This window comes from Nanorana parkeri, unplaced genomic scaffold, assembly GCF_000935625.1.
Source record: "Nanorana parkeri isolate BGI_ZX_2015 unplaced genomic scaffold, ASM93562v1 scaffold1068, whole genome shotgun sequence".
NCBI lineage: Eukaryota > Metazoa > Chordata > Amphibia > Anura > Dicroglossidae > Nanorana > Nanorana parkeri.
In genome coordinates this window covers 142730-162695 of record NW_017307336.1, presented here as the reverse complement: position 1 = coordinate 162695, position 19966 = coordinate 142730, and the positions used below count along the sequence as shown (strand labels likewise).

The 19966-nt window shown below is 42.3% G+C and overlaps 1 protein-coding gene across 1 annotated transcript in view; it reads left to right on the top strand.

The window, feature by feature from the left end:
- Nucleotides 1–19966, top strand: part of AIG1 (androgen induced 1) — a 181387-nt gene that overhangs the window by 66802 nt on the left and 94619 nt on the right. The window contains exon 3 of the mRNA XM_018567583.1: nt 16818–16919. Coding sequence (XP_018423085.1) covers nt 16818–16919 — 102 coding nt within the window. The remainder of the gene's footprint in view (nt 1–16817; nt 16920–19966) is intronic.

Below are 19966 nucleotides of genomic sequence, written 5' to 3'. Positions count from 1 at the left end.
AGTGATTGACAGTAGCAATTTAGCATCTATACGATGCTTTTTGGCATCTATAAGAATAGACTGAACAGTAGACATGTGCGATTCGTTTCGTTCCGAAATTAAATTCGGACGAAATTTCGGAAATTCGGAGATTCGGATGTATATGAATTCCGAATTACAGCTAAAACGAATGCAAACAAATCCGAATTCCCGATTTCCCCACGTTTTTTTCACAATTTTTGGGGGTTGGGGTTCCCCCTTAAAATTCCTACCAGACCTGGTCTGGTAGGGATTTTGGGGGAACACCACACACTTTTTTTGTGTTTTAACTTGGGGGGGTCCCTCCTAACATTCCTACCAGACCTAAAGGGTCTGGTATGAATTAGGGGCATCCTCACGCTTTTTTTTTTTCATCTTCTGCAAACTAAAAAAAAACAAACTTTTCCTGTCATTTTGCTGCAACGAGATTTCGACCGGACTACCGCTAAAAAACGAAATTTCGTCCAAAAAACGAAATTTCGACCGGACTACCGCTAATGAAAAACGAAATAATGCAAAATCCGAATCAAAACTAAACTAAACACATTTTTTGCTGGTGCACATGTCTACCGAACAGCAGCGAGTAGCCTGCCGGAGGTTCGGCTTAGCCGATCCAGATGTTGGATCGGCTAAGTCGAACTCCTTCTGCACTTCGGGTCGGCCGAACATGCTGAGCATGTTTGTCCCACCCGAAGCCACACGAAGCCAGCCGATGTAACTTGAAGTGAATAGCCGAACAGCGTTCAGGTTGGTCTTTCACTCGGCTGCCTACGGCAGCTTAGTGAATAGACCCCTAAGTTTCACTTTGCTTCTCCTCAATTACTAAGCTAGGTGAGATTTCACTTAGTAAGGTCAATGAGCTGTACTCCTTTTAGGGCCCATTCACACCACATTTTTGGGCTGTAGACCCTCAAATCATCTCTGAATTGGTGCTGACACTGTCCTTCCTTCTGGAGGGTGGCTACTTTTGTTCCCCATGGTTCCGTTTGTGTTATAAAGTAGCAACTGCTGCAAGCTCACTCCCTTGATGGACTACAATCTTAATACAAATTAGTTGTCAGTAATTAGATATGTAGAGCCCAATAGGAAACAAACAATAAGGTCAGGGTGGGCAGCAAAAGATCAATGTCAATAAAGGTAGCAAAGGTCAGGTAAATAGAATTACACAGCTAGCAACAGTAACATACAGTGGATAGCTCTGAAACAACTGAGCACTCTCTCTCTCTCTGGAACCTTCCAGCTTTATAGTGATCAAACAGGATGTGATGTCAGGAGGTGTGACACAAGGGATGCAATTGCTGTCTATAACAGAAAGCACATGAGACATATGCAAGAGTCCTCATGCGGGGATGTTATAGGACACAGATCACTGACAAAAGTGCCAAGGACTGACATACTGCGAGTGCGAGGACTCCTGCAGTTGGTACAGGTAAGTTGAGGATTGATATATTAGTAAACTAAATGTGAGATAGTAGTCCATCATGGGAGCAAGCTTGGAGCGGGGGCTACTTTACAACACCCACAGGGACCATGGGGAATAAAAGTAGCCACCCTCTAGATAGAAGGAAGGACAGTGCCGGCACCAATTCAGAGATGATTTGAGGATCTTCAGCGGAGTGATGCACATATAAGATACATTTTGTGAATAGTTAAAAGAGAACTATAGGGTAACCTTTATATCCCAAAGTTCTTTTTAGGGTCACGGGAGGACATATACTAACTTCCCATGACCCAAAGCTCAGTATATAGCAGTATAGAGATCCACCCAGCTGCGTGAGTGACAGTTGGCTCTGCCTATCTAGAGGCAGAGCCAGCTGTGCCTGCCCCCTCTCTGTCCGTTCCACCAGTCAGCCCTTGAGGATCGGAGAGGAGGGGGATCCCTGCGGGTAGCAGTGACTAACAGTCACTGCTCTCTGCAGGGAGTTGATCGGGAAGTGAGCAAGCGACGGTTTGTGTTCGCTCATTCCGTGATCAATAGTTTTCCTTTAAGGTACTTGACTGCATTTTTAAGAATTAACTCCTAAGTTTAGTGTCACTTTAAAGCTCTGTTGACGTTTTTCATCCAGTAATGTGCAACCAAAAATACTGTTTTTTTTTTTTAATTATTATTTTCCTTGCTAATTGAGAATGAGAATTGTCACCACATTCACAACTTATTTGACTTTAGTAAATCAACCCACTGAGATCCAGAGAGATACAGTATATAGAATGTTAGATGTCCTTGTCTTTTGGTATTGCTTATTATCAATTGGCCCCTTTAACACTCTATTCCTTTTACAGGCAACTGAACCTAACTATTGTAAGCTGGACTTATTTGTTATTGTTGCAGAAACATGTCTTTTGGTGGTACAGTCTTAGGCATAAATGAATGACGTCAACTGATTGTAAAGACTGAGCATTTTTTTCTACACCCAAGACACATGATTAAGGCTTGAACATAAAAATAAATTATTTGCGTGTGATGTACTTTTTTAATGTTCCCATACCTATAACTGCTAAAGGCAGTTATACCAGGGCTGCTTGTGGTCTCACCAGGGCTGTGTGCCTGGTCTCATCAGGGCTGCGTGCAGGTCTCACCAGGGCTGTGCAGACTCAACAGGGCTGCGTTCATCATCTCTGGAGCATGTGCGGGGTCTCACCAAGGCTGTGCAGTCTCACCAGGGCTGTGTGTCTGGTCTCATCAGGGCTGTGCGGTCTCGTCAGGGCTGTGCAGTCTCACCAGGGCTGCGTGCAGGTCTCACCAGGGCTGTGTGAGGCATCTCACCTGGGCTGCGTTCGGGGTCTCACCAGGACTGTGCAGTCTCACCAGGGTGGTGTGGGTCACACCAGGGCTGTGCGGTCCTTCCAGGGCTGTGTGCAGTCTCACCAGGGCTGTGTGCAGTCTCACCAGGGCTGCGTGCAGGTCTCACCAGGGCTGTGTGCAAGTCTGCCCAAGGCTGCATGCATGGGTCTCACCAGGGCTGCTTTCAGGCCACACCAGGGGTGCATTAGGGTCTCCCCAGGGCTGCATGCAGATCTCACCAGTGCTGCATTTGAGTCTCACCAGGACTGTGTGCATCCTCTCAGGAGTATGTGTGTGGTCTTACCAAGGCTGTGCAGTCTTGTCAGGGCTGTGTGCGGTCTCACCAGGGCTGCATGCGAGTCTCACCAGGGTGGTGTTCGTGTCTCACCAGGGCTGCGTGAAGGGTCTCACCAGGGCTGTGCTTACCCACCTGTACTACGTTCGAGTCTCACCAGGGCTGCATGCAGGTCTCAGCAGGGCTGTGTTCGAGTCTCACCAGGGCTGCATGCAGGTCTCACCATGGCTGTGCGGTCTTACCAAGGCTGCGTTTGAGTCTCACCAGGGCTCTATGGGCGGGTGTGCATCTCTTCATGGCTGTACAGGCAGGTGTGGGGCTCTCCAGGTGGGTTTGGAGCTCTCCAGGGCTGTATGGGGGGGTGTGGGGCTCTTCATGGTTGTATGGGCGGGTGTGGGGCTCTCCAGGGCTGTACAGGCAGGTGTGGGGCACTCCAGCGCTGTGACGGTCTTTGTGGGCAGTGGGAAAGAGATGTGCGGCTAGACCGGCGCTGTCAAAGACAGCCGCCATGAGATCCCCAGGAAGCGTGGGACCTCAGGCAGCCGAATCTATTACAAAATGTAAAATGCCGGTGTCAGGGTCTAGTTTAAAGGCCTTTTCACAAGTACTCATGAAAATGCCCAGTATCGGCACTGATACCGATACTAGTATTGGTATCGGTGCATCCCTACTCAAGTTAATAGAGCTCTGTAATCATTGCTACTTCATTAAAGCTATTTTTAAATGCAAGCAGTGTAAGTACCTCAATTTGACCTGATATCATCCTCTAGCAGTACCTGTACATCAGTGTCAGAAGAAGTAGTAGTACCAGCAGACAATCTGTTCTTGTGCTGAGAAGAATATTGAAAGGTGAAGACAGAGTGACAGAGAGTTGAGCTTGGCCCTCGGCGGCTTCTCCTTTCATTTTCCTGTCACAGACTGGTGTGGGTCCAGGGTGACCTGGGCTCAGAGGGAGTGTTGTTGTTACATAGTTATTGTTAAGGTTGACAAAAGACACAGGTCCATCGAGTTCAACCTTTGTGGTTTTGTGTGTGTGTTTGTGTGTTTGAGTTACTAAGATTACCTGTACCTCTGTATGTCTTGCTTGCTGAGAAAAATAATCTAGACAGGTCTTGAATGATTCTATACTCTCAGCTGATACCACTGTCTGTGGAAGGGAGTTCCACAATTTTACAGCTGTCACAGTAAAGAATCCCCGTCGCAGTTTAAGATTAAACCTTTTCTCTTCCAGTTTCAGATGGTGGCCTCTTGCCTTCTTGACTGAACTAACAGTAAACAGTTTATTACTGATTTTGACCATTAAACAATTTTTACATTAATATAATGTCCCCTCTCAGTCTCCTCATTAATGAGTAGCTTGCATGTGTATTTTTTTACTCCAAAATACATAACCTTACACTTCTCAATATTAAACCACATCTGCCATGTAAATGCCCACACCCTTTTTTTTTATCCAATTCCTGTAATATATCTATGTCTTCTGTTGAGTTTATTACCCTACAAATGTTGGTATTGTTAGCTGAAAAAACTGAAATATTGCTACTTATATCAGTTCCAATATCATTAATAAACAGGTTGAACAGCAATTGCCCCACGACAGAACCCTGGGGCACGCCAGGGTTGAAAGATGGCACTCAGACATCTAGTGGCAGAAAAAGGTACCGCAGGGGCACAAGAAGCACAAGTTTTCTTATTTTATCTTTAAATGGGCTATTTATTTCTATCTTTTTATTTTTAGGTGGAGTTCTGATTTACTGTGATTCATTAACTTTGAGATGGTGGTGTAGCACTTTCTGTCTGAGAGCTTTTAGCGCATGTTGTGGCAACAGAGATGAGCAGCACTGATTTCTTAACAACCAAAAGCTGCAAGTACAGTGTGATGGAATCCATTACGGCATCTGGCCTAATTCTTTGCTGGCTGCTCTAGAGAGCCATACTGAAGCTTTAAATTAAATGTAGTGTGAGGATGTTCATAGGTTTATAGTAGCCATTTACTTTAGAGTTCTTGTTGTCAGGATGTAAGATGTGAGACCACAGAACTCCTTTCCATTTTTTTTCAGACCTAAACAGACTTGGAAGTAATCCAATGTAAATGGACTCACATTCGTTTACATCCGGATGTCCATAGAGTTACATTGAGTTTCTGATCAGATCCGCCAGAAAAACTGACAGATGGACCTGATCAGGCTGTCCGTGTGTATGGGGATTATTACTAGTTCGATCCTCACAAGCCACAGCAATACCAGTTCAAGGGGAAAGACGTCACCTAAACTGTCACTGTTTAAAGAGGTTTTTGGAATAATAATACATAAGTGTTTGTAGTATTGCCACCCTATTATAAGATAATTCTCTACTCTGTTCAAGTAGGAAGATTTTTAACTTCACAAGAGGCAAACATACATAAAACTTGAGGTAATCTCATAACCTGTGTCTGCTTAGTTCCGACCTTTAGTCTCACATCTCGCTCTCGCTCACACATCTACCCTGTTATACTGTCAGTTGTAACAAAATTCATGTCAGTCAGTAGTAGGGGCAATTATTGATGAAAAGGAAGATCGTAGATAAAAAGATTCTGTGTTACATAGTATTTGAGGTTGAATAAAGACATTAGTCCATCAAGTCCAACCTATTAGGATCTCATTCTAGGAGTACCTGTACCCCTGTATATTACGGTCCCTTAAGAAATCGTCCAAAAGTTTCTTGAACAATTCCACATTCTTTGCTGAAATCACTGTCTGTGGCAGTGAGTTCCAGACCCTAACTGATCTTACTGTGAAGAACCCCCTTCGCCCCTTGTGCTGGAATTTTTTTTCCACCAATTTTAGGTGGTGGCCTCTAGTTTTTGTAATGGAGTTAATTTTAAACAGTTTATCGCTAATGTTGCTGCCACCATTGAACATTTTGTACATGGAGATCATATCCCCCCTCAATCTCCTCACCACCAATGTGAACATGTTTAAATTTAGTAGCCTTGTCTCGTAGCTCTGGTCCTCCATACCCCTAATTAGTTTGGTTGCCCTCCGCTGGACTTTTTCCAACTTATGTGTCATTATTATGATATTTACCCAACTGCTGATTTCACATTCCAGTGCTAAGTATTTTGAACAAGCATAATTTATTGTACAGTAGCAATGTACCCCTTGGCAGTGTACGTCAATAATTTGCAGAAGAACGGGTCAGAAGTATTTCTAAAATTAGGTATATATGTAAGGAATTAAGTGGTACAGTCTTAGGCATAAATGAATGACGTCAACTGATTGTAAAGACTGAGCATTTTTTCCTACACCCAAGACACGTGATTAAGGTTTGAACTTAAAAATACATTATTTGAGTGTGATGTACTTTTTGTAATGTTCCCATACCTATTGCTGCTAGAAGCCGTGTGGAGAATTTTGAATGTTGTTCTTTTGTGGGGCCTACACTAGGAATGCACAGATACCAGTTCAGATACCAGTGCTGATGCTTGGCATTTTCATGAGAACTACCAGGGTCACAGTGGTTGCAGCTGTGACTGGGCCTGGAGCTCCGCCACTGTCGCAAAATCATTAGTCTGTATTGTTTTAGAAAAACTCACATGTCACATGACACTAAACTACAATGAATCAGTATTTGTATCTGTGAGTACCTGGACAAGTATCAGTACTTGTACTTGGGCTGGATAAAATGGTATCAGTGCAAACAAATCATACGTTGGAACAGAGATGAACAAATCCCAGGAGCTCCGTGTGCTCCTTACAAATGACAGCTGCCTCCTAACTTTTGAGTTTCTCTCTAGTCTAGTCCTGGAGCTGGAATTGTCCTTGTACTTGTACCATACTGATTCTCAACATGCTGTATCTGATAAATTAAATGCAGAAATAAATTCAGCTCCCATGATGCAATACAGAATTTTTGTGAGGCATGGAGGAGGGTATCAGCAAAAAGTTTCACAGCACACTCACCAGCCAGCATTTTTTTGCATGTTACTGTTTAAAGCCCTTCCGTGTGCACCTTGCTGTAAAGCTGGTAACCAATTGATGAGTGCGTTTGCCATTTGTTTTGCTTGACTGATTTGGTGCATTGACGCATGGGTGGCTGCTGTTGTGATGTGCGGGGTCATTTGTGCATCCCTGTGCCTTTAAGGGAGGTTGGGCTTCCTCCTGACAAACCTGTACCCAATTTTATCTTTTGCCACATGTGCTCCAAGATGGAGACTCTCATAGTTTAGAGTTAGGACTGCACTATATAGAGGTGCCTTGTCTTGATGAGTGCGTTTGCCATTTGTTTTGCATAGAGGAGGGTATGACACAGAAACTTCATTTTTGGGGTGTCATTACAAGGAAAGTGGGCATTGGGTTTATCAGTTATTTTCAGTGATTTTAATAGTTACTTATTTTAAATAAAAAAATTTGCATTTTACTTAACAGGTCTATTCACAAAAGGGTGAAGAGTTTGAAGAAATGAACAATCTAGGCCAAAATTGCTGATTTGGAAAAATTCTCCAATTCAGCTCACTTTTCAGTTCAGCTATGTTGTCCTAGATTGTTCACTTCTCCTGCCTTCTCCAGACCCTTCACCCTTTAGACCCCGTTCACATATAGCGACATACCTTTGCCGCGGCTGGGATAGCGCGACTTTCGGGGCGACGTTCCAGCGCCGATCCAGCGACGGTAGCGTGACCTTCTCCGTCGGGCTCCATAGAAAAAAAGCAAAATCGCGCAAAATCCGCCGAAAAAAGGGTCCGGTAGAAGCGACTTGCGACGCGCGACATGGAGTTAAGACGGCTCCATTGAATAGCATTGGCCGGCGACTTCTCGAGATATCGCGCAGCAAAAATGTGCGATATCACGGCGGAAATCGCGCAACAATTCGCTATATGTGAACGGGGCCTTAGTGAATAGACCTGTAAATGACCAATCTGTATTATCATGGAAAATGGCCAACATTCATTTTATGGTCAGCATTTATTCCATAACAGTATGTTAATGCTAAAAATAAATGATTACACTTTTGAAGCGGAGAAAAAAATATAAATTAACATTAACATATGGAAACCCAATTGCCAAAATCGTATATTATCTTATACATTTATTTTCAAAAGTCCTTTTTTTTTGTGTTTTAAAATCTACATCTGTCATTAGAATAATAATTGGTAATACTGCCAAGAAGGTCCTTGTTTAGAGGCTTTCTTTTGTGGGGTGACAACACTTTGTCCCTGTCTCCCAAATTGCTCTCCCGTGTTGTCACCCTGTTACATGCGCTTCCAAGACTGTGAACAGCCATGGTGAACCTCATGGTGCAGGTATGTTCTGCCATTGTCACTAACAGGAAGCCCGCCCAGAGCAAAAATACACTGCCATTGCCGAAGCACATATAGACAGGAAGTGGCTGCAGAGATGCTGGTGGAGATCAGCAGCACTGAGATGTAAAAGTAGATGAAAGAAAGGTAGCAACAATATTTTCTAAAGGAAATCTAATTATCATCCTGTTTGCATAAAGTTTCATTTCTTTGCTTTAGGCAAGTCCATATCTACCAAACTGTATAACTTCATAACAGAAATGTATGAGACTTGGGAATAATAGGTAACGTTTATGACATACAGGGCCGGTGCTAGGATTCGTGCCTACACAGGCAAGGTGCATTTTTGCACCTTGTGACTACTTTTGTTCCCCATGGATGGACTAATGTCTTTATTCAACTTCAAATACTATGTAACAATGTATGGTCCCTGTGTGTGTTGTAAGGTAGCCACCGCTCCAAGCTCACTCCTGTGATGGACTACAATCTCATGTTTAGTTTCCTATTTTGTATTGAAATTATAGTCCATCATGGGGGTGAGCTTGGTGCGATGGCTACTTTACAACACACCCAGGGAACATGGGGAACAAAAGTAGCCATCCTCCAGAAGGAAAGATAGTGTCAGCATGAATTCAGAGATGATTTGAGGATCTATAGTTGAGTTATGCACAAAAATAGTAAATTTTCTGTTAATAATGTTAATAGTAACGTACTTAAATGCATTTTTAAGATTTTACTCCTGAGTTTAGAGTCACTTGAAAAGCTGAACTTGGGGGGGAAAAAAAAGATTTACCCATGCGGTGGGTCCCACTTCAAGGGATAACTGCTCGTTTTGCCTAGGGTGATGATGAAAAGGTAATATACTTACATTTTTCTCCTCTCCCTAAGAGAGGTCATTCTCTTCTACTAAGTAAGCACAAAGGAGGGCGCCTTTCCTGGTGCAGATACATTTTATTTAATTGATCATAGCAATAAAAAGGTGCTCACAAACATAAATGAATGAAAGCCATGGAGTGATAGATCGGTGGCAGGCAAGTGGACATCAGTGGAATAACGATTCGAATGATATCGATAACCCGCACATAGGAACCGTTCAGCTGATGTCCACTTGCCTGCCATCGATCTATCACTCCATGGCTTTCATTAATTTATGTTTCTGAGTACCTTTTTATTGCTATGATCAATTAAATAAAATGTATCTGCACCAGGAAAGGCGCCCTCCTTTGTGCTTACTTTCCAGATCTCACAGTTCCCCTGGCTGTATTAGGGCAGCATCCCGTAGTATGCCCATGACTATATCCCATTGAGGAGTGATTGCCCGTGGCGCTCTTCTGCTTTGACTTCATTCTCTTCTACTGTTCAACTCCCTGGAATGTGGGTGGGCACTCAGCATCCTCCTGTATAATGCAGATTATGTGGAAGGATGTCCGAGAGCTGCAACTGGGGGACCAATCGTACGAAGAGGAGGAAGCCCACAGGAGCTTTCAGGAAGGATTTTTTTCCCCTGTTGGAGCAGGTTGAACCAAGCTTTGTGGGAGAGTTTTTTGTCTTCCTTTGGATCAATGGTGGCTAATTGTGGGCATAGCGTTCTGTTTAGGCTTTTCTTCTGTAGCCCCCATCACCTTCTGTGATGTGGCTACTAGACATTTAGTGATAGCGAGGGCTGTAGTCAGCCTGGCTGGAATTAGAGTGGCAGTTATCTGGTTAATTCCAGGTGTCTAGCATTGCCTGTACCCCCATGGGCGGAGTGTGACTCTGTCATATTGTGGAACAGCCATCGAGAGGCACTGTAGTGTATGTACAGTACAGCAGCCAATCAGTGAGTTTCTCTCTCAACCAGTGGTGCATGCTGGGACATGGTACATATACTGGAGGGATTTGCCATGTGCTCAGACTAGCCGGGACCAGCCATGGAATAGGGCTGGGTGCTGTTCAGCCTGCCCCCCAGGTTAGGCCTGAGGCCTGGGGGTGGGCATGGGCTGGTGTGAGGGAAAGGTTTCCCTGGGGCCTCCAACATGGAGGAGGCCTGTGATGCTGATAGAGGAAGAGAACCAGGACCAGTGTAGGATCCTGAAGTACCCTGGAACTAAGAGGATTTCAGGAGTATGGTCGGTGTCTTTCCTGCTTGAGGATCTGTATCCATCCTGCTTATCTGCTACATCAGTTGCTGTCCATGTGTGGACATCAGTCTGTGGGCACCAGAAGAAGGGCGGTTAGTGCTAATGGGTGGGCAGCTGAAGAACATACCCTAGACAAACTAGAGATGAACCAGGCATTCAGCGGCTCCTTTGGGGGTGAGCGCTACACTTCTTTTTTTTAATATCTCTATAGGTTGAACTCGATGGACATGTGTCTTTTTTCAACTTGACTAACTACAGTATATAAGTATATCATCTTATTCATCCTCCCCTAGGTAAAACAAGTGTTTACCTTTACAGTGGAGATAGGGTCCGCTACCAGGGTAAACCTTTGCTTTTCTCTGAGTTTCAGCTTTAAATCTCAACCTGTCTTAAGATATTCTAATTCTTTACCATTAGATACTTTCTAGGTTTACTAAATGATCCTTATTTTCTTAGCCTCAGAATTCATTCTCTTAAAGCTTAAAATATATAAAGGACACAATTTTATTGCAACTCTGTATTCATTAATACATCATTAAATCTGTTAAAGGAGGTTTCTAATGGTAAAGAATTAGAATATCTTAAGACAGGGTGAGATTTAAAGCTGAAACTCAGAGAAAAGAAAAAGTTTACTCTGGTAGGGGACCCTGTCTCCACTGCAAAGCAGTGCGAGTACCTAAACTTGACCTGGAATCAGCATTTTGCAGTTCCTGTACAGAAGAGTTTAGAGTGGGAAAGAAGGAAGCAGCACACTGAGCCACTCTGTTCATGTTCAGAAAAAGAACATGCTGATAGGAGAAGAAAGCAAAGTAACAGAAAGATGAGCTCTATAGTGGACTTTTTTTATTGGAGTTCTCCTTCCTTCCTAACACACATAAACAAGATAACGCCTAAAAAAATAATCAAATAATTATACAAGAACTGGTTGCAATATTACAGTATGTGTGCACATTAGGGTTGTATCTGAACAGATTTTTCCACCAGGAGACTATGACATCCTCCTCAAGTGCATGAACTATTTGTGAAAGTGTCTTATGATCATCGTCATGACAAACAGAAGCTTGTTTTTCAGAAACTCTTGAATTCTTGGCAAAGTCTGGCAAGCTTTTAAGTCAGCTATAACCCAAATTAATTTTCTGCAGAAGTAGTGTATCAGGTTTAATGTCCAGTTTACATCCACACCTAAAACAGGGGCAGAACCACACCATGAGGCAAAATACTTGTATGTTAGCGCATAGACAAACTAAACTGTATCTTTTGTCATATTCTACAAACACCTGGATAGAAGTCATTTTTCTAATCACCTATTTAACATAAACATTTAAAACACATTTATGTTCCTAATCATATACTTAACAATGGTCAATGTCACTGTAAAAGTATTCTAAACATATGGAATATATGTCATTACTGTCCAATAAAATAACTTGCACATTTAAGTCTTCGTTGTTCATTACATGTCCTTTGTTCTTTCTGTTTAATTAGTCTTGTTTTCACTGGAAGTGTTGTTCACCTAATTACCACCTAACCACTTCACCACCTAACCACAAGTGTTCCTCAAAGCTGTACCCATTATAAAAAAGCAATTTTATTTATTTACACTCTACCCTATGATGCTGGTACATTTAACTCTATTTAAAAAACTCTCAAGCATGGTCCAAAGCTTTCTGCATGTAAAAGACTAACTTCCTTTCTCCTGGCCGCACCTGCACAGTTGGTCCCCATAGACTTCTATGAAACCGTCTCTTAAGTCGAGAGATGACCCCATAGAAATCTATAGGGATCAGCAGGAACTAAAGATTTCTGTCAGCTGCTGCCTTTTGAATCGGGCAAGTATGCATCCTGGGAAAGTCAAGTGACTTGATTAAAGGAATAACTGCACTTTTCTCAAATGTACATTTGTTCTTCGAAGGGAAAAACAGTGCTCTATCATCCAAATAGTCACCAACGTATGTATTCTGTGCCTAGACATGGTCCCTACCTATTATGAGCTTTTAATTTGAGGTTTGTTGATGTCACTGGGGGTGAGCTTTGGTTGCAGGTCGACCGTGAGGAGTTCACATGCCCAACTCCCAGCTGATGTTTGTTTACAATTTCGGTCATTTTGTGGTGGTAGCACTACTGCAACAAACAATCTGTCAGTTTGTACTGGTAGCATCACAAACTGACAAGCTGGTGTTTGTAAACAAACCAGTCAGGGATTATGGTGACATAATTGAACAAATGTATTTTCATGACCATATTTGGTCAATGTGTCACCCAGGATCTCCGGCCCATTTACAACAGGTGGACATCATCAGCTGGCGGGTCATGATTGATGGTAATCTGCATCACAGAATGATGTGAATGATGCTGGATTTACATCAGGGGACATTGTTTCCTTTTTTTTCCAACTAAAGACATTGCCATGGTGTGGACAGTTTTCTTTGCTTTTAACTTTTATTGGGGGAATGGGTAAAGCTGGCCATACACCTTACAAATGTCTGCAGATTTTCTGTGGCCAGATGGAAAAGGTGTAACAGATTCCTCCATCTACACTTCACTGTGTGGATGGAGTAATCTCCACCTGGGCCAATCTGTTGCACTTTTTCCACCTGACCACAGAAAATCTGCAGATAAATTGTAAGGTATATGGGCACCTTAATAAGGGGTATTAATGTACCCTATGCTTTTACCATTATGGTGTGGCTGTATATCTGGGGACACAACTTATTTTAAAGCAAACTTCCAGATTCCAGATTAGATGGCTTGTTTCATGTTCTTCTTAATATTAAGAAACTGACCTAAAATCATGATTTTATATTGCTTTAGAAAAAATGTGACCTGTCCCTTTAAGGGAAAGTATCGGTAATTGGTATCGGCGAGTACTTGGAAAAAAGTATCGGTACTCGTACTCGGCCTTAAAAAAAGTGGTATCGGTGCATCCCTATATAGTGATGAGCCGAACACCCCCGTGTTCGGTTTGAATTGGAACTTTCGAACATCGGAAAGATTTGAATTTAAATTCGAACTCAATGCAAGTCTTTGGGGGTAGAACTTTGAAAATAAATTGACCCCATTTTGAAGGCTTATATGAAAGTTAATGGCCATAAAAAGGGTAGAGGATTTGGGTACTGCCCTGGGGGACATGCATCAATGAAAAACCACTTTTAAAAAATAAAATTTTTAAGGGAGCAGTGATTTTAACATTACTTCAAGTGAAACAATAAAAATGAAAAATTCCTTTAAATATCGTGCCTGGGAGGTCCCCTTAAACTGCTGTAAAGTGGCAAATCTGTACAATGTAAAGAGCCTGCTGCAGCAAAACTTACATTTGTAAAGAAAAAAATGACATTTAAAAAGAGAAAAAAAGGATGCGGTAGGTTTCCCCCCAAAGTCATACCAGACCTTTAAGGTCTGGTAGAAATTCTAGGAGGGACCCCATGTAAAAAAAAGCAAAAAAAATTGTGTGGGGGCTACCCCTTGAAGTCATACCAGGCCCTTAAGGTCTGGTAGGAATTTTAAGGCGGAAACCCCACCCCCAAAAGTGGGGAAACAAAAGATGTGGGGTCCACCCTAAAATTCCATACCTGACCCTTGATCCGAGCACAGGCCTGGCAGGGCCGGAAAGGGGGGGGGGAAACAAGCGAGCACCCCCCTTCCCTGCAATACCAGGCCACATGCCCTCAGCACTGGGAGTGTGCTTTTCCAGGGTCACCCCTGGAAAAGCACCTTGTCCCCGTGCCGATGGGGACAAGGGCCTCTATCCCACAAGCCCTGGGGTGTTGGCTGTGGGGGTGCAGGCAGATGGGGCTTATTCACATCAGGGTACTTCTTTGGGCGTAGGGCATTTTGCAGCGCGTTCCTACGCGCTGTAAAACGCCCAGGTGGGAACCATGCCCATAGGCAATCATTGGTTTTCACATGTTGAGCGTTTTACAGAGCGTAGAAACGTGCTGTAAAACGCCAAGGTGTGAACCAGGCCTTAGTGAAAGTAACTGCACATACTGGCATTTTTTCATAGAATGACAAATTAAATACAAATATATTATGTTTATGTACTTTAACCACTTGCTGACCAGGTGTTTAGACCCCCTTCCTGGCCAGGCCATTTTTCAGTATTCAGCGCTGCAGTACTTTGACTGACATTCATTCCGTCATGCAACACTGTACTGATATGAATTTTATACCATTTTTGGGGACAGATAGAGCTTTATTTTGGTGGTATTTAATCACCACTGGAGTTTTTATTTTTTACTATATTCAGGAAAAAATTTTTTTTTTACATTTTGTTATAAAACATTTATTATTACCCCACTTTTTTGGTAACATATTATAGACGGGGTCATGTCGGACCCCTTCCGACATGAAAATTGTGCGCACCCGCGAAATCGCAAAAAACTAGCATACCCAAAATTGACCATAGGCGGCGCTTTAAAAGCATTTGCAGCTCATCAGTTTAGTGTTATCAGTGATTGATGGCCCTAAAATTATTGCTCTCACTGCGACGTTTGCGGCGATATGTAACATGTGCAGCGTAATGGGCGCAATCGCCGTTTTTGCAGGTATGCGCATCTGACGCATGTTTACATGCGTGTATGTAGGGGTGGGGACTTTCAAAAAAAAATTGTTTTTTTTAATTCTTTTTTATGTGTAACTTAATTTTTTTTTGTTAATTTTTTTTCCTATTTTTTTTTCACTTAACTTTATTGCTATCACAGAGGGGGCTAAGAAACCACCCTATGTGATAGCAAAGGATGTGACAGGTCCTCTTAATGGAGACATCAGGGGTCTCCAAGACCCCTAATGTCACCTAGGACCCCCCTGAAGAAGCTGATGAAGCAGAGATTTGCTTCATCAGCTTCTCTCCAGCGTCTGAAGCTGGAGAGTGACACAAGAATGCGGAAGTGATGTAATGTACATCACTTCCGCATTCTGACACTGGAGAGGGACCCGGAGAGGGGACCGGAGGTCGTGAACTGACCTCCCTCTAATCCCCTGTCAGAGAGGCACTATGCTGGTCCAGGGCTCGCACCGGGCACAGCGGAGCCCGGGACCAGCGGGAGGGGGGGAGCCGCGGAGGGGGGGCGCACATACCGGGACCTCATTCGAGCGATCTGCCGGCTCTATAGCTGGCGGATCTCTTGTATGATAACAGGCATCGCTTCCGGTTTTTAAATCTTGTGTCTGTCCCGCTCGCGCACGGCGCGAGGGACTAACAGGCGGTGTATACACGGCCTGTTACATCCAGCAAGCTCCCGGCCGGCCGTTCATACACAACGGCCGGCCGGGAGGTAGTTTAATCTTGCTCATATCCTGTCATTCATTATCTAGGTGGTAGCCTTCACTCTTGGTTTCATTGCCATTAAAGATAATGGACTAATAACCTTGATAGAAAAGTCAACACCCAACATCAAGCACCATACAACTTTATTCACAAAGATATGTAATATTTTTAGCATGCAGCAGAACAGTTTTACTATGTATTAGGTACATATATGTTTGATGTTATAAGTGAAAGAGAGAGAGCTAAATTCTGGTTTCAAATAGACAGCATATACATATTTTAAGTCAAATTACCACAAACATAGATAATTCAATATTATATGATAAAATGATGCACAAGCAGATGTTATCTGGTTACCTGAAATATCTGAAATGGTCAGTGGATCCAGAGATTATAGGTAGTAAAAATTATATGCTGATCTCAATTTATAACATTTCAGTTCCTGAACTTCTCAGTTGGTCAGTGTTTCCATTTAGAATAAAATATTAGCAGGGAAATTGGCATGGGGAAAGTTGAGAATTGCATATAACATGTGCTACCTATATCTCTATTCTCTAGATCTACTTTTTGATTTGCTATGCAGTTTTAATAAATGTAACCTTAGCTCATGCATCTATCATATTCAGTTTTAATTTTCAAGGTTTATGACATATTTAAAGCAACCCTTTCCTTTGGCCATGCAGGTCATAAAAGGTTAACTAAAATCACATTCCCCAGTTACTTATACTCACATCTTCTTGCTTCTCTGCTTGAAGAGCCAGGAGTAAAACCCAGTCTTGTTGAAGCCGACAGAGGGCTATGGACCCTCTATATAGTAGTACTGAGCCAATAAGAGGCCAACAGTGCTGCCACATGGGAGAAGGAGAGTTGGTCACATGTTCACCCATACCCAGAAGTGTTCAGTATTTCTCTTTACCCCTTGCGGCGGAAGGGTGACCACAGGGTTACATTAAGTTCAGCGTGGTTAGCATATTACTTGAAATGTGTGCTATTTGTATATTATATATATTGTACGCTGATGCGTAACCAAATCTGCCCTTTTTTCATTTCTTTTTCAGTTTGTGGTGACAATGTTCTGGACCCTATATATATATGACAGGGAACTGGTATATCCAAAGCTGCTGGATAATTTCATACCACCCTGGTTAAATCATGGAATGGTAAGTGTTCCTAGTATTTTTTTTTTTTAAACATTGTAAGCAGGTACACATTACCATGTAAAATAAGTTGGTTGAGAATTAAAATAGGAAAATATGAATTACATTATTGCAATAGAAGTGACATGGGAGACATCAAACAAGAACCAATGCATGTTATGCAAATGACATAGATATCTTAGTAGTGTGTGCATGATGTCTAGTTAAAGTGATATGAAACTCAAAATGATAAGTTATTTTCAAATGCTGATAAATCACATACAATAGAAGCTGTTTTTCAATATTTAAAAATATTTTAGCTTCCCCTGAGCACTGGTCCTGATATCATTTTAGGGTGGTTCCTTTCCCTTGCAGGGTCCTATGGGGCCACCCTTGTGTGTGCTAGTAATATGTGTGTCTCCACAAACACACAGACACACAGACACAGCAAGGCAAGCCACTCTCCCCTCTGCTCATCGCCTTCCTCCTACCTCCCTTCTTTAAGCTAGTAGATGGACGGCTGCTGGAGACTGCTTTGTCCCTTGTGATCTTGTACTGGACAGGACAGGGGTCCTCAAACTTTTTAAACGGGGGGCCAGTTCACTGTCCCTCAGACATTGTTCTCCAGCGGGCTGCCCTCTACAATGCCCGATTGCCTCGTATGCAATCCGGGCTGTCTGGATCAGGCAGACACGGCCCTCTAATCAGGCATTGTAGAGGTCCGCCCGCTGGGGCCTCCTAAGGACCCCCTTGAGGAGCGAACGGTGGCCCAATTAGAGAGCCGCATCTGATGGGAGGGAGTGAATACAGCGCCACCCGGTGCCTGTCACCTGCCGCCCTTCACTTGCATCTCATCACCCACAACCCACCGCCAGGAGCGGGCCGGATGTGGCCCGCGGGCCGTAGTTTGAGGACCCCTGCTCTAAGTGGTTGTGCAAAAATGTAAACTAATGCATGCACTATTTTTTGCGATCAGACTGCACCAGAACACGGGCATTGCTGTAACATGCATTCTGGTGCAGGAGAACGAACTCCGGGCACGAGATGTGTCTGTGGTGCCATTGACATGAATGGCACCACCACGCCCCCTACCACCCTAAAACGTGGGAGGCTTGGTTTCTGCAATATGGGGTAAACCAGCCCTTAAACTTTAAAAAAGCATATAAGTACCTTAACTATTATGAAAAAGGTATCTTATTTGTGTATCACTCAGCTGTAGAACCTCAAATAAAGTAGCCACCTTGTAAAGTAGCCACTGCTCCAAGCTTGCTTCCATGATGGACTACAATCTCACATTTAGTAGCTAATTTGTATTGTGATTGTAGTCCATCATTGGAGCAATCTTGGAGCGGTGACTACTTTACAACACACACAGGGACCATGGGGAACAAAAGTAACCACCCTCCAGAAGGAAGGACAGTGTCAGCACCAATTTAGAGATGATTTGAGGATCAGCATCCAAGTGATACACAAATAGGATACATTTATGTTAATAGTTGGGGTACTTGAATGCATTTTTAAAAATGCATTCAAAGCAATCCCCCCAGCACTGCCTGTCAGCAATTTTTTGAAAGAAAAATTACATTTGCAATATTAGCAGATTATGACAAACACCACCAGCAAACACTTAACTTCCGTTTTAAGTTATGTTTACTACAGTCTTAATGTGTATCTGTTTTACATAACTTGGAAAATGGCTGTTAAAATGAATTTGAGTAATGGCTGTTAAAAAAAAAACAGATATTTAGTCTACTTCACAGAAAACAGTTTTGCTAGTTAAATATTTTTTAAAAAAAATATCTGTTTTATTCCCATTTTTTATGGATTCTGTTAACAATAAAACCAAAGTGAAATCCTGCTTATTTTAGTGTGCTCATTTTGCAGTTCCTGATACAACAAATAATCTACAATTAAGTATTTGTGTCCGCTCCATTAGCTAAACAGTGGCTAGGAAAGACTGGAAGGAAAAGAGTAAGGAACAGATCTGAAAATACACTGTGAAATGTAGCTGGTTTGGACCACTAAAAAAGGCTGCTACCACAATCATTTTCCTTTTTTTTTTTTTTTTTACCTTTTATAGGTTTACATTTTTTTCCATTCAGAAAACACAGGTGGAAGATCAGACATGCTCTATTCCAAAACACATTTCACTTCAGTTTGACCTGATAATTACATCTGTTGTCAGAATCGTCAGCACCATCGGGTAGGGAAGCTGCTACAGCTGATGAAAAAAGAGAAACATTTTTAACTTTTTTCTAAGATGCAATAGACCAATGATAAAAAGGAAAAGGAAAGCATGTAATAAAGCAGAAAAAAAAGTTTTTCTTTTCAACTTGTTTTACATTTATAATATAAACAAGAAAAAAAGGGAAAAAAACAGACTGGTTCAATGATCGTCTTTCCGAGTGGAGGTAATTATCTGAAAGCCATGAATCTCTCCAATAAACCACAAATCATGAGCCATTGTTCATCTCTACTAGTTAGAGATTTCTTTTTAGTATGTAATGTTCTAAGGAATAAATACACTAAAGGGTATTTTTCCACCCTGGGATGTCTTTAACAGTGCCATATGGGTGTGGAAACATGGAACACTTTGTTATGGTTCTGCAGTTAAAACTCAATTGCTTTTATACAAGCTTATGGTAAATATGACTTAATCAGACCACAAGAATGTGGAAGCTTCCCTAGGTATCTCATTTATTTATTTTACATGCAACCACGGCAACAAAATTCCACCCCTTTGAGTGTTCAGACTTGTGATCTGCTCAGACCTGGCAGGCTGCATTTCTTACAATTGAAGACACATGTGCACTCTACATAGAAAAGAGTTTACCTATCACTTGAGGTATTTACAATAAGATTATCACCGTGAGAAGAATACATCTGCCTTTTGGTCTAAAGTATTTTCCTTGCGCTGGATTCCCACAATGTGTATCTTCAGTTTATTTTTCTTGGTATTTCTTAGACCATCAGCATAGTCTAAATTTCTTCAGAATCTATAGGAACTCTATCACCAAGAAAAGAACACTTTTACTTGAAGCAGTTCCCTAGAAAAGTAAAATATTTTCACA